General features: G+C 40.1%; 3 protein-coding genes, 1 long non-coding RNA gene and 1 other non-coding gene across 7 annotated transcripts in view; 2 read left to right on the forward strand and 3 right to left on the reverse strand.

Annotated features, from left to right (window-relative positions):
- Positions 1-9,280, reverse strand: part of LOC118320900 (protein TANC1-like) — a 30,929-nt gene extending 21,649 nt beyond the window's left edge. Inside the window, exons 1-6 of the mRNA XM_035652021.1 lie at positions 9,256-9,280; positions 8,963-9,166; positions 6,951-7,043; positions 5,276-5,406; positions 3,159-3,465; positions 2,161-2,442 (exon numbers count right to left, since the gene is read on the reverse strand). Of these exons, the coding sequence (XP_035507914.1) occupies positions 2,161-2,442; positions 3,159-3,465; positions 5,276-5,406; positions 6,951-7,043; positions 8,963-9,166; positions 9,256-9,280 (1,042 nt within the window). The remainder of the gene's footprint in view (positions 1-2,160; positions 2,443-3,158; positions 3,466-5,275; positions 5,407-6,950; positions 7,044-8,962; positions 9,167-9,255) is intronic.
- A 2,500-nt stretch (positions 9,281-11,780) lies between these two features.
- Positions 11,781-14,518, forward strand: LOC118321053. Its single transcript, XR_004796390.1, has 4 exons — positions 11,781-11,926; positions 13,089-13,277; positions 13,644-13,734; positions 14,093-14,518. It is a non-coding gene; the product is annotated as an uncharacterized LOC118321053 (long non-coding RNA).
- Positions 13,762-13,894, forward strand: LOC118321338. Its single transcript, XR_004796406.1, has one exon. It is a non-coding gene; the product is annotated as a small nucleolar RNA SNORA31 (small nucleolar RNA).
- A 278-nt stretch (positions 14,519-14,796) lies between the features above and the next one.
- Positions 14,797-20,479, reverse strand: LOC118321051 (general transcription factor IIF subunit 2-like). Of its 3 annotated transcripts, XM_035652235.1 has the most exons (10): positions 20,335-20,479; positions 19,623-19,696; positions 19,415-19,439; positions 19,013-19,151; positions 18,879-18,887; positions 17,834-17,893; positions 16,518-16,599; positions 16,085-16,184; positions 15,722-15,865; positions 14,797-15,620 (listed from the first exon to the last, which is right to left on the reverse strand). In XM_035652235.1, the coding sequence occupies exons 1-10, from the start codon at positions 20,398-20,400 to the stop codon at positions 15,498-15,500; spliced, it is 822 nt and encodes a 273-aa protein (XP_035508128.1). In that variant the 5' UTR covers positions 20,401-20,479; the 3' UTR covers positions 14,797-15,497. The 3 variants fall into 3 exon arrangements, with proteins under 3 accessions (XP_035508128.1, XP_035508129.1, XP_035508130.1); XM_035652236.1 differs by lacking the exon at positions 18,879-18,887; XM_035652237.1 differs by lacking the exons at positions 17,834-17,893; positions 18,879-18,887.
- A 94-nt stretch (positions 20,480-20,573) lies between these two features.
- gpalpp1 (GPALPP motifs containing 1) overlaps positions 20,574-22,154 on the reverse strand; it is a 2,437-nt gene continuing 856 nt past the window's right edge. Inside the window, exons 4-5 of the mRNA XM_035652511.1 lie at positions 21,862-21,963; positions 20,574-21,768 (exon numbers count right to left, since the gene is read on the reverse strand). Of these exons, the coding sequence (XP_035508404.1) occupies positions 21,550-21,768; positions 21,862-21,963 (321 nt within the window). The 3' untranslated portion in view covers positions 20,574-21,549. The remainder of the gene's footprint in view (positions 21,769-21,861; positions 21,964-22,154) is intronic.

Here is a 22,154-nt window from a genome sequence, read left to right on the forward strand (position 1 = left end):
AAGCTAAAAAAGTTGCCAAGTTCCCCTTTAATTAGTGAGCTTTAAAAGGGCTGGTTGGTGGATTCTTTTACCCTTGGACACAGCCAGGCTGTTTCCCCGTGTTTACAGTCTTTTGGCTAAGCTAAGCTAACCATCTGCTGGCTGTGACCTTTAACAGAAATAGGAGTGGTATCAATGCTTTCATCTGACTCTCCTTCAGAAAGCAAATAAGAAAAAAAAAATAATAATTTTCAAATTCCACTGCGGAAAACCACTTGCATTTTCTCATTATTGAAAACGGGATGCTCCAGTGCCCTTAAAGGCTAGTGGCACTGACCTCTCACATAAGAAAGACCTTTAACAGGCTGCAGACTGCAGCAACTCTTTGGACTCTTGGCTGATTTAAATACCAGGGAAATATACTGAAGGCATGGACAACACTAAACATCTGTACCTGATGCAGCTGCTGTGAAATTTCAGTCTCTGACTTGCTCACAAAGAAAAAGGCACTATTTCTGTTGACAGCCATCATATTGTACAATGCTTCCTGCCAAAATGGCCTCAGTCTCAGCCCACTAGGGGGGTGATGAAGCAGGTAACTTGCACTCTTCAAACTGTCTGATGTGCTTGCAACAATCAGCATTTATCTCAGGAAACGTTGAGAACATGAGCTACTTAATTTCATAAATTCTGATTATGAGGATGTTAATGAGAACAGACAGCGAGGAACACACCCAGTGCACATGGTCACTTAAGGAGATGAAGCCTCCATTTATTCTAGACTTTAAATTATGCCTTGACTAATTGCTAAATTAAACCAGAACATCTGCAATTCTATATATTTTGATATATATGGACTATGCTCAGAATGTAATCAGCATATTCTGTGTTCATTTGTTTTCTCTTGATGTGTTGCTGTTGTTAATGTTGCTGTTTTAGATACACATGTGTAGGCTACATTTTCATTATACATAATGCGTCATACATTTTTTAAGATAGTATTTGTGTTAAAGCATATGTTTATAAAACCTCCATTCATTTTCATAACTGCAGCCTCTTTTTCTTTGTAGTCTGACAATATTGCTACTATAAACAACTGCATTTTCCATCTGAGAATAATTAAAGTTTAATTTTGTCTCTTGTCTCCTAATATATATCTACACCATTACTCTATGGTCTAATCTTACATTATAATTATTAATATTATTATTATTAATTAATAATTATCCTATCAATAAGGAGTAAATTCAGCAGCTACAGTACTATGTGGCTCGCTTCATCTTTATTCTGAATTTCATCAAGAGCGCCTAAATGAAAGCACCAGCTGACAGAAGAAACTGGCAGGCGTTACTGTGAATCTACTCCTTAGGGAATCTTTTCTTTTGCTCCCACCACAAATGAACTGACATCTAAGGAAAGAAAAAGAGCCTGGTGCACTAGCAAAGATCGTGACTAGAGAGGGAGGGGGTATTTTTATGACAACTGGAGGCCTCCCAGGACATTTAACTGGTGCTGCTCACTGTGTGTATCCAGTCTCAGTGGTAAGTAGACCACTAACACATGGTGCAATGAAGTTTAGTTCTGCATCAAAGAGACCTGGCAAATGATGCTCTTCTCTGTATCGGATGAATAGTTGGAAAATGCCAAGTCAACAATCAATTCAATCAGTTTGTCATTCAGTCAATATTTATCAGTCCGTTAATTAATCACCCGGGTCACAGCTGTCGCATTCATACTCTCATTAACCTACTTCATCTACAAAATAATGGAAGCTTTAGCAACTCACTCACTAGTTCGCTAATTAAACATCACGTCTCGTTTGTTTAAACTGTACAAAAACGGAAGTGCAAAAACGACATTCTTGGCCAGGAGCAGTGACTTCATGAGGTTGACTGGCTACCTCGAGGTGACAGTAAGACTCCAGGAAATATAACGTGCTAATTAGTGAGCTTTAGAGGAGCTGGTAGGCCAATATTGTTCCCTTCTGACCGAGCAAAGCTAGCCCCCCCCCCGTGCGCCCCATTTCCAGGCTTAATTCTAAGCTTAGCTAATGAGCCATTGGCTCCAGCTTCATATTGAATGGACAGATATTAGAGTTGTATTGATCTTCTCATCAGACTTAGGCAAAAAAGTGATAAGCGTTTTTACCCAAAATGTCAAATGATTCTTTTAATCACATACCTGCCACAGAATTTGGACGGGGCATCGCAAGGGAGGAAGTGCAGTGTATGTGGTGCTGTGGGAGGGGTCTTTTCGGTGCTGGCGGAGTCCTGGGCTCCATGATGTCAGTCCTAGGTAAGGCCTCATCTGGTTGGGCGGTTAGATTGTCCCTGGTTGGCCCAGGATGGCGATCCTCGCTTGCAAGGCCCATTACACCAGCACTGCCCCCCAGGCCTTCATCCTTAGTCAGAACCTCACTGGAGGCGCTGCGCTCCTCATTCTCAGAGGAACTAGTGATGGTTGCTGAGCCGCAAAGAAGAAAATATGGGTTAGGTAAGGCCAACAAAAAAGAACATATGGCATGTGAATTGCTTACTTACATTTTATTATCAGTTAAAATTGACCAAAGGCCCACATTGCCTTCAACTTCAACAAATCATATTTATTCAATCAATAATAAAATACACCAAACTGTTTTATCAGCCCTACCCTCAAAAATCATCAATCAACGAGTTTTACTGTACTTCATGCGCCCTTTGCACTTTTGTATTTAACTATAAATACAGACTCTATTTAGGGAGAAAAAAGTGTCCTATTTTAGGAGAATCAGACCCATAAGCAACAAAGACAGCAGTGTCCTAGTTTTGACAGGAGGGAGCTGAAGCCTTGAGGCTGAAGTGGCACAGGCGATGTAGATAAAGTAGTTGTGGGGTCGGGGTACACATTTGGCTTACAACTATTTGATGTGGCATCTAACTTTGTATAACTATTAAGGAAGGTGTGGCATCTTAGTGACATCAGTTATATTTTGGATTTCCGACAAGGTAAGTGGTTCCACAATGAGTTAAATAGGCCGTTGGTGGTTTTTTTAGCTCACTTTTTTTTGCATGCATGGCTAGGCTTTTGTATTGGACATGCTTCACCTAGTGTAAAAACCAATCAGAACTCATACAATGTGGATAGACAACATTTGAAAACCTGGCCAGCATTTCCAACAGATACACTGCAGAAACTCTCACCTATGATTCCACTATCCTTGCTCTCCAGGGTGGAGGTCGGGCTTTGAGAAGGAGGCCCAGGGCTGCTCCCGGTGATGGGTCCCGGAGCAGGACAAGGGGCGGGGCTGGGTGCAGGGCTAGAAAGAGTTCCACTGGGGCTGGGGCTGGGGCTGGAGCTGCAATGCGGTGAAGGTAAGGGTAAAGGCTGGGGCAAAGGCTGGCCTCCAGTACTGATGCTCAAGGTAGAAGAAGGGCTCTCTGAACAGGGGGAGGCAGTGCTGCAGGTCAGCGTGGAGCTGGGACTCCCCCCCTGGGCAGAGGTATCACACTGAAAAAGAGAGAGCAGAAATACGGTCAGAGGGTAAATTGTTAGATGTACAGAAAGACTCAACTAGGAAAAAAGAGTGAAAGAAATTAAACATATCTAAGTCATACTCTTCTGTTTTAAAGTGTAATAAATGAACAGTGTCAGTTGGCACCCTTTTAACAGTACTCCACTCTGCATGATATTGTTTGCCTTCTTGCACACATGTTTGTGTGTCTGTGTGCACACAGATGGGAAATTAAATGATAATTCCAGTTATTTTCATCCTGGCTGTCATTTTCCCAGTATTTCATAATCACGACTGGCTGTGTTCAAAACTGAATCACTCTCTATTGACATTTACTGCAAAACTCACTGTACACACATTCCTCTGTTCCACGCAGGGCTGATTTCACGAAGACTAAATGAAATGTGAACATTTTAGGTGCACAATTGTATTTTACGTATGGAAAATCCAATGAACACACGCATCAGACTGCCTGAATGATTGTACTAGTTCCAATTACACATTGAAAACCACAATCATATATGCAGTATTCAAAACATAGGAAATCTGACATTGGATGACGTTACCATTAGGCTACAGTGTCTTTACTGTATTAAAAGGACATGCTTCAGTTGCTTTTTGGAGTTAGCACTGTATGTGTGTTTGCAAAATAAAAAGGGATTTTGAACAAGGTAAAAAAGATGTTTTTATCACAGCCCCATGATAAAGAGCCTTCTCTAAAGTCAAGAAAATATATACATGGTGAATACATAATAACAAGTAGATCTACACAATATATTGCAACCTACTATGGTAGTCCTGCGATAAATGCTATTTTTCTAAAGCTTATTACATAAAATTGTTCAAACTTTCAGAGATATATTGGTTTAAACTTTGGTATTTCTTGAAGCTGTAGTTTGTATTATTGTGTTGTTTTTCTTAGAGGAGGATGACACCTCTTTTTCACATATGTGTTACATATATTTTAATGCACAGTAATACCCTTTTATCCTGGTAAGAGGATTTGTTCCCTTTAGAAATATCTTAAATTGCTGCTGACAAATGTATTTATTAATGTATGTGGCCTTTTACCAATAAAGGCGGTGGTAAAGGTGAAATGTTCAGAAGAGTTTAAAGTCGTTTCACAATATCAAGAATTTTTTGTTTAAAAAATGTTTATGTTTTCTAAAGTAGTAAATTGTATTTTCATATCCCTTATCCTTGTAGTTTGATCATGTGCATTTCAGGTCTCCTCATTACTGATGCAACGTTTCTGCAACACAGAGACTGTAGGGAGACAAGGAAGCAGAGCTGAAACAGCTTACTGTTATTCCCTTTACTAGAGCCTCATCTATCTTAGCCAGGACAACCCACATTCCTCATATGAGCCTCACTATCTCTGTAAAACTGACTGAATCTGGAGCTCAGGTGGTGGAATGAGGCTGAGAAAATGGGCCAAGGCTGAGCAATACAAAAGCATAGAGATGGAGGGACATAAGCATACGGACAATAACTCTCATACAGAGAGGTTAAACTAATAGGGCACTGAGTACAGAAATGGAGTCCTGTGGAAGCATTGCAACACAATTAATAATGTTTCAAAATACGTATAGATAATTTTTTCCAAGGGTGATCTGCATGCTCAAATGTTTCCCTTCACATAACTAAAATTAAAATAACAATCAACTAATCTTTAGTAATTAATATTCAAAGAAGAAACTGAGATCCCGATGGCAATGTGATGGCTAAAAATGGAAGGTTGTTTTATAAACCATCCATCGCCTTTTTATGACAGAAAAGGGCCAGTAAATCAATACGTTGGCCTACCTTCTTTTCCCTCCTGTCCTCCATAGGAGAGCTAGCAGTGCCGGGTGTTACTTCTCCCAATAAGAAGCATAGTCTGGTCATCAGTTCCTGGGTAGAAAGGGAGGAGCCCAGCTGGGGCTCCACGTGGAGATCTGGAAGTCACACACATCCAGGACACACGGATTAACAAACAAATGGAAACACGGCAGGCCAGATCTAACTAGAACCGTCATCTAACTAAAGCTCTCGTTGCAGCACAGCTCACTCGTTAGGTTCCCACCCAGCAGCATCCCTAGTGGACTGCGAGATATGTATGCATCCACAGGTCAGCACAGCCCCAGCTGCCCTGATTATGAATGCACAGACAGTGGCTTTCCAGTCCCTGGTTGGGGAAGCAGCAAGAGGTTGTGTGAGGTTGTGAGTTTGCCTGTGTACACGCCTGCCAGGTGCTCTCGGTTACGAGACGGACTGTGAATTTCAATGAGCTTGGTGTTGACTCTCGAGCAGAAAGAAGGAGTGCCTTGGCTCTGCCTTCGTTGTTGCTGCTGGAGAGATTGGCTGACACAGGCCATGTGCTGCATTCATTTATCACTGTTTAAGGCTCCCTGGTGCTTTGACCTCCAACCCCGGTTCCTCTAAGGTCCCTCTGCAGAGTAAGGCTTTAACAGCTTTCACCTCTCTGGGCTTTGAGCAATACATTCCTCCGCTCTCATGCCTCACCTATGTACTGTTATCAGCTGAGTAACATGCATATTGAGTAGGCATATTAACAGGATGACAGGACATCACAGATTACAGGAACAGCTCACTCCTCCTCACAAACATCTTTGCGTTTAGACATCACATTCATTTTTCGCACTCCCTCCACTGGTTATTTCTCATTCTGTCTTGTTGGCTCACGCTCTCCTTGTAAAGGTACCGCATCACATCGCTCTTACATTCAAGCCAATTGTGTTCAAACACAAGCCTAGCCTTGAGAGGATCAAGGTCAATTTTGAGAGCCGAGTCTGGCAACTTTTGTTGCATAAAGCAACACAGTTATAGTCTTTGTCAATACTCTTTTCACTTCAAAGCTTGAAGAAAAGCTGCTGAAGACTCAGGCAGAAAGGGTGGATGTGTATTTGAGAGAGCGAGAGGAGAGAAAACTTTGCATTTAGTCAGCAAAGCACTGAGATCCAATCTGGAGTAACATGAGGACAAACTGAATGTCCAGTACTATTCATCAAACCACCTAGCAGTTGCCATTGGAAACGGGAAGCTGAGAGGTGCCTGGCAACCGGGATGGAAGATGCCTCATAAAATCTGTTTAGCCTAAGGGTAGCCCTCTGGTCAAAAATACAAAGGAAGCTGACTGAGATGAGGGTATTTACACCATTTTTGTTTTGATTTAACCATATCTGTGCAAACAATAGGTATAAGCCAGATAAGTCAGGGCAAAGACTCTGAAACTGTGATAAAACAAATCCACTCTCAATAATACACTGAATACACTGTCCCTACATATATCTGAAAGGAAAAACTTAATGCAAAGCCTTTTAGATATGATTAAAACACAACCACACACTCACTTTCTCTGGTGTCTCACCATTCATTCTCCCCTCACCTCTACCCCATTCATTTTCATTCAACCTCCTTGATCAATACCTGGAAAAACAAGCATGATGCTAAACATACGCCCACACGCTGCTGTTCTCACCTCTGTGGTCTGTCTTGCCACGGCACGAGGCAAAGACAGGAGGTTCTCTCGCACTGGAAGAGCCATCCACATACTCCAGCTTCCTTACCCGTCCTTTGGCCACAGCAAAGCGGGAGAAGGGAGAGGGAGGGAGAGCAGGCAGGGAGGGTGAGCGGGGAGGGCAGGCAGGGTGGGAGGAGGGAGGGATTAGAGGTGGAGATAAGGATGGAATATGGAAAGGAAAGTTGAGAGAGAGAGTTGTGTGTGTGTGTTTGTGTGTGTGTGTGAGAGGAGAGAGAGAGACGAGAGAGAGAGAGAGAGACGAGATTAAGCTCCCTAGAAGATGAGATCTGTGGTGCAGAATTTGAATTGTCCCAGGAGTATAAAGCAGTATGTACAGAGTGCGAGCTACACATGCAAACAGTACAATATTCACTGTACCGTGGGCGTTTATCTATAATATATTAACATTGCTAATGTGTGTGTGTGTGTGGGTGTGTGTGTGTGCGTGTATTTGAGATGGCAGGGACAGCGGTGCACTCATATTGATGTGTGTGGGTGTGTCTCAATTTATGCAACAACATTTGAGGATTCTTGGAAGCGCAGATTCTTTAGGACTGGAAAACATTCACAGGGATGAGATGTTTGCGAACACTGAAATGTACTGAATTTGTATACTCAAGGATATTTGGTATTTCAATCATGATAGATTCAGAAGCACTCTTTGCAGTGTAACAAACAGCTTGATGTTTGATTTTGCATAGCCACTAACAGTATATATTTTTACTTGCTGTAATTTTCCTTGTCATGTCCGTTCAGTGCACTGGGGAAAAACAAGGCAGTGCTGCATGCAATGAAATGTAAGAGCACTTTTTTCTGAATGGTTGTACTTGCTGCAGGACACTGCCACCTAGTGCTTCTTCAAAGGTGAGACCTCTCCAGGTACACATTGAGTTTGTTTTCTTACCACCTTACCAACGAGTTTACATTATTAAAAATATAACTTTAACTTTTAAGAAAATACATTTTACAATTACCCCTTCAACATGCACATACTATATTTGTTCATTAGCTATAAAACTTATTTAAACAGTAGATAACATCTGTGATCTTTACTGTTTTAACTTGTGCACATGGATATGACAAATATCATTTCATTATTCAGTAGTGTGTACATGTAGAAAATGCTAAATGTAAATAATTACATATGTAGAAGATGCTTTCTAAAATATCATACACGCAAATGATTAGAAGTGGAAAAGTTTCTTGGTGCTCGTCTTTAATCAAAGTTCAAGGCATGCACGTACAAGCATGATTTTGTAGCATCACAACTTGTGATTTGTGACTTGTGAAGTCATGGTCCAGTATGCAACACGCACAAATGTGATGTGGAAACCTGAAACCTCTAGACCACATACACTGAGAATGGGCTTTTTAGCGAAGATATCTTCTATTTCTGCCTTTTTTATATTCGACAGTTGACCGCAGAGACTGACACAAAACATCGCCAATTCACAGCTATTTGGGTAGGTAAAAGCATTATGGCACACTTGCATGGCTACATCTACTACCTACAGTTACATGTGATGCATGTGACAGTATGTTTTTTTGTTAAACCTGCTACTAAAGTTTCATTTGGCACAGATGGTGTTAAGTGAACCCTGAGCAGAGACTCAAATTATTTTGTTATTCTATGTCATTATCAGTTGTCTTTGATCAAAATTACTCTACTAATATCTCAGAAATCGACCCACCTAATTGGGGTTCCTCGCCTTAAGTTATCTTGTTCAATCATTTACTCTGACAATCTGTCACATGGTTTTGGGCCCTGGGGGCACAGTCTGTATGCTCTTGTATTTGCTGTCACATATATGGAACAGCTGAACGCACAGAAGCTCTCTGCTAATCAAGGCAAACCCATGAAAGCGTTGTGCTATTTTTGCAGTTATTCCCTGATGCACAAGTTCTTATCATTCTCAGCTGTTCATTCTGAGTCTGTGCTTTGTTTTTATTACGATTTCAATTGAACCCACCTGTGAACTTGATGCAAGACTGGGAGGGAACCACGTTGGCCTGGCGAGGGAGAAGAGGGGAGGATGGCAAAGAAATGGACACGCCCTTGGTCAGTCTCATCAGTTTTACTGGGCTTTCAGTGTAGCCACTGTCATGGTCCTGGAAGTGTGTGGCACGCCCGCCACTGTCCCTCTGCAAGGTGCTGTGAGTGTACACCTCTCCACCTACAGTACATGGAAAAGATGGGAGTCTATGGAAGGATCATTTAGAAAGCTTCAGCACAGTTAAAAAAGCTGAGTTGATTTAACAGAACTGTGGCTGTACAGCAGATTTAACATATCGCAGAGAGAGCTGTATAAAATATGTCTCACATAAGGCTGCGACAGAACGAACATATCTTGTCTTGGAGGCATATTGCTGAATGAGGTAATGGAAAGTTGGCAATGCCAGAACAGCTATTTAAAGGAATGGGATCACACTCAATAAAGAGGCTACACTTTATTTCAATTCAAAATTTAAATCATTTTCACTCCACTCCAGCCATTAAGCCCCATCCTGTGTCTTCAAATAAACATTATGAATGAGAACTCACAAAGCCAGGTGATTACAGAGACCTTATTGCCACTTACATTGGTGACAGAAGATTGCAGGAGCTTTCCCCGTGGTATAATTCAGTCATTTACTTCCTCCTACCTTAAATGAGTCTGTTTGTGCGGTTTTCACCATCAGCAAAACAAGGACACAGAGGTCTGCTATCTAACATTAAAGAATTCCCATGATATATTGTTGAATAATTCCTAAAAGCATAGAAGCATCATTGCTTTGAAACCTTTCATGATAAGCTTCTGAGGCGATGTGATGACTCTCTGCAAATGATCAGAGCTATCCCAATGTACTGTAAACATACTATATCATTTTAATGAGACTGACACAGTTCTCTATCTTCCTCTCTGTTCTTGCTACCCAGAGCAGCAAATTATTAAATATTAATGGGCAACGTGGATGCTCTAATACTGAGCTCTACTTATGTTCATCTATCTCCACTGCGTAGTCTGAAATCTCCTCTGTACTGCAGCAATTTGGTAAGTTCACCCTCCTTTCCTTTCAGCGGAAAAACCTTTCAGGTCACGTTTCGATGACAATACTACAAAACAGCCAGTTTGTTTACAGCAGACACAACACATTTATAACAAGTGTGCATATTCATCTCATTCAAGTGTTGCCCACTCATAAACTCTTGTGAAATTCTGTATGTTTTTAGTAGGTCAGGATGTTTGCCTAACCCACTATAACTTCTCCTGACACACTTTAAATGCAAGCAGTGGGACACAGCACGAAGGACAGAACACACTGATGAATTAGGCTAATTGAAATGGATCTACTTAAATCACCCAAGAGAAGAGAACCCGAATATTGCCATCAAATAATGCAAGAGCTAGTGTGTACAACGCATGATGTACATACAGTGACAAAAAGGCATATTTCAAATAATAGAAGCTGTGATAAAATGCCATTAAAGTAAGACGAAGATACAAACACAAAAGGTGCATTATTACTGAGCTGACATGCCACAGTTTTATTCTTTGGTTTTCTTCTTACCTGGATGTCTCTGGCTCTTTTTTCCTCCTTGTTTTCCTCCTTGTTTTCCTCCTCCCTCTCTCTTGTTTCCAAACACTGCTCTGAACATAGCTGGACCGGTGCTTTACTATCTACTGCCTGTGGAAGACTAAGCAAAATGTTAATTTGAATTAAGAACACATTATTTCAGGCACCATTACCCCCACATTTAGTTCTTAATTCAACTCCTGGAGGACCAGAATTAATTGGTAGTTTTTGATACTAGAATAACTATTTAGTCTTTAACAATTAGTAATTATTTACCATAGACATAAGGGTAAACACAGATAATAAAAAAAGAAACATAATAAAACGAAGCCTCAAGTTACCTGTTCTTAAGTCCTGTTTGATGCCTGCATTTCTTCACATGAATCCACAGGAAGCTGATGGAAGACCATTCAAGCTCGCGGAGTCCAATTAAGAAGTGCTGCACCTCCTCAGTCAACTCACTCAATGTTGGAAGAGGAGTCTGTGGCGCGCATCGGGCACATGCGTATTTGGCTTATGCTCCACATTTGATGTGCCCTTAATGATTTAATGTTTGAATGTAACCCTTTTAACTTACAGAAAGGGGTTATTGATTGCGGCATATATATTCCATTAAGTGTCATTACCTACATATAATACATGATATATTTTAATACGCACTGTTTTTTTAACATTTATATATCATCTGCATCATCATTAGTGTCAAATATAAATGTAAGCACGCTGTATACTGTATTTAGACATACATATACTGTACATATGCACCTACTTCATATATATAAAGTAACCTGTTAATCACTCAGTATTTATTCCAGCACTTTTAACCCTTGTACTACCTTGTTTACAATTTACAGAATTTTTTTTTTTGTTATAAATTATAGACATTGCATCTTTCTCCATTGATGCTTTTTATATATAGGGCTTACTAATATACGCATCTTTTTTCACCTATTTGTATAGTTAAATGTCCATGTGTATACCTTTGCTCAGCTTTGTTGTCCTTGTTTTAAGATGTATGTCTATTTCCTGTAAATTATCGGAACTATGTGTAAATACACTAAGAACCACAAAACGTGTGAGGAAAGTAATCGGAGTGAACATTGACCAAGACAAAAAAAAAAACAAGTCTTACAAAATTTCTGTAAATATAAATACGAGGAATCTCCAAGTGTGAACACCAGGGGGCGACAGTATAAATTAAAGTTCATAATCTAGGGGGCGGAAATGAGCCATAACCGGTAACCTATTTAACGTGGAAGCGACCGTCTCGTCGGTCCTTTCACCGACTGTTCGCTCTGAAAGAGGACAGAGAATGGAGAGTCATCTTAAACATATAATGCAGAACAACTCCGGTTCAGTCTCTACGGCCGTGCTCTGTTGTAAGTATTTAACTTCTCGCCCCGTTAAGAGAAACTAAAGTGACATTTAACGTTAAAGCGTTCAGTGTTTGAGTGTTAAATACCGCAACGCGTGGACACGTGTAAATGAGCTGGTGCCATTTTGTGTCACCGTCGGACTCAGTTTCGGATAACTCTTCGGAGATACACGCATTATAACGTTAACCGGTGTAGTTAGCAGCAAGATGGCGAAGTAGACAGTCAATATAACGTCCAATACCTTAAGGTTAACTGGACACATTACAGCAAGTGTGCCTAATTACTACCAGACCCTCATCCAGCTAGTTAGTTTTATAGCAAACTCTATCTATCGTTATATGTCTCAATATCACGGTTTTAAGAGGTTAACTATAGTGTTATCATATTATGTTAACACTAGCGTAAGTGGTTTGCCTGATTTCGCTTGACAATGTGTTCGCTTGCACAGTTAGTTATGTAACCAATAACCTAAACTTACTACTAAATGACTAGGCGAGCAGTTAACAAGTAACCGGCTAAACAAATATCAAGGATAACTTGTTTCTCAGTTATAATCAAGGTGCAAACTACAGGGGAAGCTTTGCTCCTCTCAATATGACATGAGCTACCCTAATAAATAATATAATACCAAATAAACATACATGCAGGCATGCTATTCTTGCAACCCCATTTTGATTGCAATTTCATAAACTTAACTCACTTTAACGCAGAGGTCTTTTTGTCCCACTCACTCTGTATGCCGCATCGCTATTAATAATTTATATAAGTTTTACACTCACATAGTCAGTAAGAAGGTGAGCTCCCCCCTGAAAGCCATGGTATAGTTCGCACACTGGTTATAATCCCCACTAATGTTATACACTGGATCAGTAACTACCTTGTCAAGAATTTAAGAACATATGAACAAACGCCATACGTTTAAAAATTAATATTTAAAGCTGATATAGCACTACTAATGAGTTCAAGAATTTAGATCATTGTCTGTGGATTTATATATATATTTTTTTTTTTTTGCAAGTCATCTTTATGCATTGTGGGTATACTGTTTATATTAGAAATGCACATACGGTTCTAGAAACCATAGTTTAAATCCTCAGTGTTGACTGAATTCTGCTTTATATAGGCAGCACTGGCAAATAACCCCTCTACTCCACTCTTTTCCCAGTGGATCATGTGCCATGTGGTGGACAACTGTGCGAGCCAGATGGAGGATGATGGCTATGTTTGAGGTTCGGCAGTAAGTCCCAGTGATGGTGCAGTCGCAGCACCAGTCTGCCGTGGCAGGATAATTACTTGAGGAAAAAGGAGCTCCAGAAAGGACGGCTACCATCTGCGTCAAAGCATGTGTGAGAATGTATGTAAAAATGTGTATTTTGTTGAGACATATGCTTAAGTACTACTTGTATTACTGATCAAGCCTTTTAGCCTGGTCGCAAGCTGCATCTTTGACAGCCTGGGCTCTCTGGTGTGAGATATCCCGGGTTTTAATTTTTCAGATGCAATATTAAATGTCCCTGCGCTTTCTGCCCACCTCTTTTCCATGGTGGCTCGGATTGAATATGGGAGGATAAACTGTCAGATGCCAATTTGAAGCTCCTGTTAATCAGCTGAACTGCTTCATATTGCATCGTTAACATAAAGCACTTTTTAATATGTGCTTATATACCATGCAATATTCTCTAAAGAACCTGAATTTAATGGTTTTTCTCCCTTTTTCCAGTCTCAAGGTTGCTTGGGGATAAAAAACCGGACAGAAGATGTTGCAGCCGCTGTAACGGTCCCTGTGAAACAGTCTTGGTTACACTTGGCAGGTCAGCACTTGTAATGTTTATTTGAATTTGCATCCACTGATAGACCCGAAGCAGTCTTCATTGGCTTCTGTGTTTGCATAGAGATGCTAAACTGAACTTTCCTCGCGCTTTCTGACTGCTACATTATATAGCAGCGCAGATTGAATTGAGGAATACATGCAAGCTTCCCAAGGTCAGATTCACAGGTGACTGTTTTGTGACTCTGGATATTGCCATCAGTACTTCAATCTAATGTTCTGGTCTGGAAATGCCTATTTGCCAGCTTATCGAAGCATTTTGCCATTTACTTGCTGAGTCTTGAGATCTGAAGGCACAACTAGTTGTGAATTTAATGTGGTGTTGCATCTTTTTCTTGCAGGTAATGAGCAAAGCACCTGATGAAGATTGTACCAGTGGAACATTCTTTTCTGTTCTCAAAGCAAAACAAACTGTCTCTAAAATTTCTATTTGTGGGTGGGGCTGTGGACTGTGTAGAGTTCACATGGTCTCTCTGTGTTTCTCCAGTCCAAAGACATGCACGTTAACAGGTGACTCGCCTGCGTGTGAGCATCAGTGTCATGTCAGCTGTGATCAAGTCCAGGCCCCTGTGACTTTTTAAAATTATTTTTTAAGATTAAGTGGGTATAGATGATGAATGGATACTTGTGTGGGATCTGATCACTGGCTATTATCTGCCAGCCGTGTTGTCTTGCACATTGTACATCCATAGTAAGAATTGGCATGCTGTACAGGCAATGTGTGATACCAATTTGTATTCAAAGAAATAAACGTTTCATCTCCTGAAGGTTTGAGTGTCATTAATGCATGTTATGACGAGCGGTATAAGGAAACTAGCTGGTTATCTAGATGCACAACTATTCTGCCATGAGACCACTTGAAGGGGTCATATTTTCAACCAGACTTAAATGTAGTTACAGCTCAAGGTGGTATCAGTATTGTCTTGGGTAGCAATAACACAGGGACTAAAGAAATCCATTTAAATATGGTTTAGGGGCAATTACAGGAAGACTGAAAACTAAAGCCTCCAATTGAAGCTTTTCTAGTACAAAGTAAAACTTTTGTATTGAAACATTTATTGTGTATCACATGTAAAAGTTAAAAATACAGTGAAAGCCTAATGCCGGGACTCAGCACAAATTCAGTAGGGATTACAGCAATAGTACCAGACAAATTTGTCAATGCACCTTCAAGCTGAATTTTTCCTCCCACGTCATGGTGCAGAAAACCTGCTCAGTTGTGTTCTTAAAGCATTACATAATTTCAAAAAACAAGTCAAAATGTCTAGAACGTATTCAGTGTTGAGAGCCATTGCCTCTGTCACATCCTTCTTTAGGTTTATCCTTTAAACATTAAGCCCCTTACCTCTGGATATACTGGTCAAAACATAATTCAGTGTTAAGAACCAGACTTAATTATTGATTCTTTTGCTCTGTAAAATGTTTCTCCTGGGCCTCTGATGGATAGAACAACTAATTTAAATACTGGGGGCTTTTACCTTGAGGGTCTGCTGTGACAGAAACCACATCGGGAAGAGATGGCACACACTCAAACAGAAAACCTCAATTTGTTTCCCATTGCCCCTTTTTCTCCTCTCCTACAAAATAAGATACAATCTCCTCAATCGTTGCTTGATCTCATCATCCAGTGTGTTTAGAGACCTGATGTGAGGAACAGGAGAGAACTCCCAAGGTCCAATCAAGGCCTGGTCTAGGGGGGGGTGGGGAAACGAAGAGGTGTTGTATCGGCCTTGGAAGTGGCAGGGACTATTCGTCAGTCTTTTCCTCGCCTTGATAATGTCGGTATTCAGGCTTGAGCTCCCAGGTATTCTTGTGTGTTCCCTTCACGTTGTAGATGCCGATGTCACGCAAGATTTCCTTCAAGTAAATCTGGGAGAAGAAAAAGATCAAATATGAGAAGACTGTTTGAAATAAGTCAGTATAAAACACAGGGCTATGATAAAAGCCCTCATGTTGCCCTCTAGTCTTACCACAGGCTGTTTGGTGATATCCACCAGGTCTTTGATGTTGTAGTACTGGTGCTTCTCAAAAGCAGAAAACAGCATGTCCAACACCTGCTGTTTGTCAGCTCTTGCTCTCTTGCCCTCTTCCTTCTTTTTCCTCTCATACTCAAGCTGCAGCAAAAAGTAAACAGAGGTCAGGTATCACATATAGACCTAAACCTTACAAACAAACAATATGTTGTAGTATGTTAAGTATACATGATTAGTATTAATTTGTTAAAAACAACAATATCTCCATTGTCTTTTAAATTTATGGCGACTACTACCACCAATACACTGTGTTTTGAAGTAGATTAATGACAAAAGACAATGCTGTATAGGATTCCTTACATTGGAAGTATGATTGGCCACAGGTTTGTAGTTGTTGGTGACAGGACTTTGCAACTGTTGTGACAGCCTGACTGGCTTGGAGGACTCTTCAATTTGTAACCTGTTAAGACGATGAAAATGACTTCACTTGCCAAGTACAATATAAGACATATACTGTGTACACTGAGGGACATGGGGAAAAAAAGAGTTAACACCTGTATGATAAATAACAATAGCTTTGCAATTAATACTGTTACATGTGATTACATCATGTTTAAAATTCAAAAAGATTCAACATCTGAATTAAAATGATAAAAATGGATTATACTTACATGTAACACATGAAAACAATGACATGCATATGTGCACATACAATTCAAGACATACATACATGATTATGTAGACTTATCAGACTTATGACTTGTGTGTGTGCACCATTTAAAAAAATACTCACCTCTTCAGTCTCATATAGCTTTCACTAACAGCAGGCCTGCACTCTGCTCTCTGCACTACCACGCCCTCCAAGGCTATTTTATCTGAAAAAGAAGGGAGTTATTTAAAATCTCAATTGAAGTCCATGTGTTTCAATGCATTTTTGTAGTTTCGAAGTTGTGTACTTCATAAATAAGGCAGAGGGAGCGGTTGAATGTGTGTAAGAGAGAAGGGATGAAAGATGACACTGTTAGAGAATGACTGGGTAATGTGTTTAGAGAAAAATAAATAAAAAAATACACTGAAGAAATAGAGTTTGCTTTTGCTAGTAACATGAATCTAGTTCAGTCCAGGCTCTCTCCTAAAGTTGAAAGAAAGAATTTCTGAAACTGCATAATAGAGTGTGCTATTGCTTTTATTCTTCCCACAATTAATTCTGATTCAGTCAAAGCATGTTTTACCAATTCAGTACAACTGTCCTTTTCTCTGTAATTCTTAAAAACATATACACACTTTTCCAAGGCCTATTGACTACAGGATGGAGATCACACTGTCCCTTTCAAGTCCTTTAAGTTATCTACATTGATCATCAGCACCATGGCTCACTTACTGAATGTAAAATGTTTGAACCAGGAGGTATCTATATCCATACTGTAAATAAGCACTCCATCATCATTACTGTTAATAGCAATATCTCAAAATTGATTTGTCGTTTTGTCATACAGCTTCTTTCTATGCACCATATGAAGCTGTTTATATGCTATTGTGCATTTGCATTTATATGCATATAATATACAGCTTTATTAGTTTCACCAGTGAAAGAAAATCTATCAAATCCCCAATTCATTAACAACACATCATTAAGAAAGTGACACTTGATCAGAGAGGCTTACCTTATTTACATATAGATTGGAAGGAAACTTGTTAACGTACATAGAGTAGATCTAAACTAACATTTACAATAGTCAGACATTAATTATTTTTGCTGATACAATGTCCCAACTGGACTGGCATTGCAACCATCAACGCGAGCCGGTAGCACTCGGCTCAAGCACAGTGTCGACCACTCTGACCACACACTCTTATTTCCACCCGAACTGAGTGCACAAGCTCCATGTGAATTGTACAACTGTACTCAAAAAGAGAAGAGGCCAAAACTGGGCGCTACATGAGGACATTGTGTCTACAGTCTTGATATACATGCATCTTCCAAAGCATGTATATGGGGTACTACTGTGATACTACAAATGCCATTTATTAATACAAATAACAGACACTCGGTGTGCCTGATTCCTAGTGGTGCAATTTTGTCACTCGCTGGCGAAACGGAGGACTCACCTGGACCTGCCCCCGCCCCCGCACCTGAGCTGCTGCCATCAGATCTCTCTTCTGACTGGCCTACAGGAAGGGAGGGAGGGATGGTAAACATGAAAATACAGGGGATGGAAGACGGAGGGAGGAGGGAATCGAACAATAAGAACCACACCCAGGGTTTAGTCGCACACGAAAACGTTCGAACACGCAGAGCTTCTCGGCAGAATCTGACAAGCACACACGCGTGCGAATGAGCGAAGCAAGCATGCCCTTACAACAAGTGAGCACAGATACCATGTCGCACCATTAATACACATCCATAACAGGGCTGCACAAATACTGAATATATTCTCACATGAAACTACTGTAAAGTATTCCTCCAGTTTAAAGTTAAACAGTTAACATTGTCTAAAATAAAAAGTAGATATATACACCATTTAAACTGTGCAGCCCCCAACACACACACACACACACACACTTTGGCGTCCCAAATTAAGCCCAGTAGCACAAGCTCACCAGCATCCACAGCAACAAAACACCTACATAACATTTAAAAAGGGAAGACGAGGCTCAAACCAAATCAAAGAAACACATGCAGAAATTAAATCAACTCCAAATTCAGCAATGATTTGTGTTGATAATGATCTACTCTATGTTAAATTAAATGAATTCCAAATGGGGCCATTGTGCCTGTTCAGATACACAATATGTTGAAGTGACTGGCATTGGACTGAAAAGGTCAAACCACACACAAATGACTGACAGAAGATCAAACACTGAAGCTAAAATTCCTTTACACAAAGACAGAAACACAGATCAGACTGGTCGGAAGACACATTTTCAACAGACCAGCTCTCTTCTGTTTTCCCATTGAGTGTTCACTTATCCACTGTGAGCAGCACATGTCTTTTATGTACTATTTAAGGCATGTGGACAACCTCACACTCTGTGAGTTCAAAACACACAGAAACAAGCAGGGCAGGCAAGGGAAAGACTGATTATGAAGACAGCAAGCTGTATAAAGAGTAGCAGGATGGGCGCCTCCATCACCTGATCACACAGAACTTACCTCTCTGCTCTAGTACAAACAGATATTTCACGTAACAGAAAGCGAATACTGCAATTAGTGGATTGTTACGAGCACCTCATCTCGCAGCAGAGGCGACAGCAGATGGCAGATGGAAGATGGAATTACAAACTCACCTGATGAATTCTCGGTGAAGACCGCCAACGTCTGACCTCCCACTGACTGCATGGTGAATGGGTGCTCGCGAGGCGCCGACACCGTCTTGTCTTCTATGCCCTCAATCACAGTCAGCTCTTCGTTCAAAGTGAAAGACACCTGGAAAGAGAAATGGATTCTTTTCAGCCCACTTCTTGACTGTTACTTTCATTATCCTGTGTCCCGTACAGCAGTATAACAGAACATGCAAACATATAATTACTTGTTCTATTCTTGACAGTCCAATACTTATGGTGCAGTACTTAGAATCACCAAGCATTATTATATTTTAAGAATTGTGAGAATCTGTTTGTGAATTGCAAATAGTTGCAAGCAGATGTCCATCGGCAGGATGCACTGTACTTCTTTCAAACATCACTTACCTCTGCTTTTCCTTGGATTCCTTTCCTTGGAGAAAAGAATAATTAACGACATTAGAATTAGTTGATTGGCAAGCATAACAGGTTATTCTGTCTCATTTGAAATGCAGTAATAATGGTGCAACAACAAAACACTGCTTGTATAAGATAACTGCTTAAACACAGCAGGCTGGTTTGTGCTATTTTATCAATGCTCAGTTATTTCACATACTTGCAGATTCGGAGCTTCCCGACCTCTCCTCTGCCAGTCGCCTTTGCCCATTGCTGAGAGAGGTACTTGGGCACCTGCATCAAGAGACATATTAAGTATATTTTAAGATGGATGCTTTCACTTTGACCTGATATTAACATAAATACAGGAGCGATCCCTTTTATGTGCTGCCATTTCTCGTCGCCAATTGCCCCAAATCGATGTAAAGACGATTCAAAAAGGTTTGTTTTTTTTAACATGCTGTTGGAATGAAGTTATATCTGAGTGAGTCTGAAGGCGCATGCATTCACATCGCTGCAAATGTGGGCACTAAAACATTGATTTTCCACGATTAAACTACATTACCACCATTAGGAAAACAAATGACTGTGGCAGCTGCATGTTGCAAACATACAGTTGTAGTTGTCAGCTACCTATCGCTATCACTGCGTACTCTGGCCACTTTTTGTGTACTTTGGTTGTGTTAGACGATGGTGTGTAGTTAAACCAATATATTCTAATGTGTTGTGCATCTAAAATAATCGTATTATGAGTAGTTGTGACCAGTTTAACTTCACTAAGAGTTTGTGAACTTAGCCATCGTTAGCTTCAATGCTTTTCTTTCATTGTAGCGGTAGATGCTAAGCTACGTTACTGCTAGCCTTCGTGTTTAAATGACTAACTGTTCCTATATAACATAAAGTGACGTTATTAAAAGATGGTATATACACACCTTTACAAGCCACACGCCGGTGTTCTGCTTGGCACCAGTTAAATCCACTTCTCCTTTCTCTGACATGTTTTAAAATGATGCTTCTGCTAGTTTATCAACGCAACCCCCACACGCATGCGTAAAAGAAATACAGAAGTATGGCGACTCGGAAGGTCCATGTCAATTGAACGTCCTTCACTTCTGATGAATATGTGACCCAAACGCTCTTAAATAAGAATCCATGAAAAAGAAAAGACATAAAAGGTTTAAAAAATACTGTTTAATCAACTTAAAAAAACACAAAACAACTTATTGGACACATGAAAGATTGTAAAGCTGTAGGAAAACGCAGAGTAACAATGCGTTTTACAGCAATCTGTGCCAAAAGTATTTACAAAAAACTCAATAAATCAATCACAATTTCACAAAGGGCAACTTTACTAGCTGGGTTGAGCAATAAGGGACACCGATTTTATTGATCTGGTTGGCCAAAGAGCAGTCAGGTTTAATATAAAGCACTGTTTCCAACATCAAACTATATTGGGGCTTAATGAATAAGAATAACAGTCTGAACTTTGACAGGCTCGTTAAATATTGGTTAAAACTTCTTAAATCAAAAGGAGATAATCTAATGCAGCCCAGAACAAGCCAACATTGTAGTATCTCCATTTATTTAGCGTTTGTGATTAGAAACACACTTGGGCAAAGTTTATTTATTGGAATTTCGCCATTGTGGGACTATTATCTCTTATCTTATCTTATAATTTGTCATTGGGATTGTGTTCAGGGATTGCTTTACATTATAAATCATAAAGCTAATTATGTCTATATACTAAGAAACTACTATGTCCTTGTCGAACACTATAGTTCTGGAGTTAGTTAAGTTTACGAGATGAAAATGACTTTCAATGTCCAGCATGACTAACAGGTGATTTTCCAAATGTCAAAAGATAACCTAACAAGACCTATATCAAAATATATATACATATATCAGCAGCCCTAATACAGTGTCTCCTTTAAAAATGTAAGTAGATATATACCATTTCAACTTTAAAAAAGCTCCACTGGCGGCTGTAGCATTGTCTGCCATGGCTTTATAGTCTGTTCAGTACAGTTTAGTTTACCTCAGAGACCAACATAAAATCAACTTCTCCATTTGTGTAACAGTATCCGACTAAAAATAGTCCATACTGTAACTGGATGTCTTCCAACACATTTTTACATTTTTACAATTGATTACAGGAACATTCGGTCCTTGCTATGGGAGAACCGTGTGTTCAGTTCCTGAGATTTCTTCAGCAGCCGTTCCTTCTGGGCGTCATCAAAGCGATTCACCTGCAGGTCTGCATCCCGATCGAATGGTCTCCTCTCCACTGGTATGTCAGCCTTCTCCTTTGCTTTTTCCTTCATCGTCTTTGTGTGCAAAGTCATCAGGGACTCAGCACGTTTAGTCTCCTGATACGAGGGAGTGAGTATTGAAACTTTTAGCGTTTAACGTGAACACTGGGGACATCTAGGGAATAAAAATAATGAAATAACACCACTTACATTATACTTAGACACTTTCTCTGCCATTTCCAAGTCCTTGCGGGAGAGCTGTGGGACATCGTCTTTCTCCTCCTCACCCTTCTTCTTCCCCTCAAGGCGTTCCTATCGGTCAAAAATAGACCCATGAAATACAGGGAAGCAATATATAGGCTGTAACATGTTTGATGAGAACGATTATTAAAAGCCAACTCCAATAGCAGTGCAAAAACAGTGTAAGAAATATAAAAAAATATACAGTAGTACAGTACATAGGACATAAAGTAATAGCGCAAAAAAGGGAGGTAAGGTGCACA

Source organism: Morone saxatilis, unplaced genomic scaffold, assembly GCF_004916995.1.
Source record: "Morone saxatilis isolate NCDOM2014 unplaced genomic scaffold, NCSU_SB_2.0 Contig11, whole genome shotgun sequence".
NCBI lineage: Eukaryota > Metazoa > Chordata > Actinopteri > Moronidae > Morone > Morone saxatilis.

Coding starts and splice junctions, on each gene's coding strand:
- LOC118321051 (XM_035652235.1), bottom strand. CDS start 20,400: ATGTCAGAGAAAGGAGAAGTGGATTTAACTGGTGCCAAGCAGAACACC. Junction 16,600..17,833: donor GGGGGCGGGGGCAGGTCCAG/GTGAGTCCTCCG, acceptor CTTCTTTTTCAG/ATAAAATAGCCTTGGAGGGC. Junction 15,621..15,721: donor ATATCACCAAACAGCCTGTG/GTAAGACTAGAG, acceptor TTCTTCTCCCAG/ATTTACTTGAAGGAAATCTT.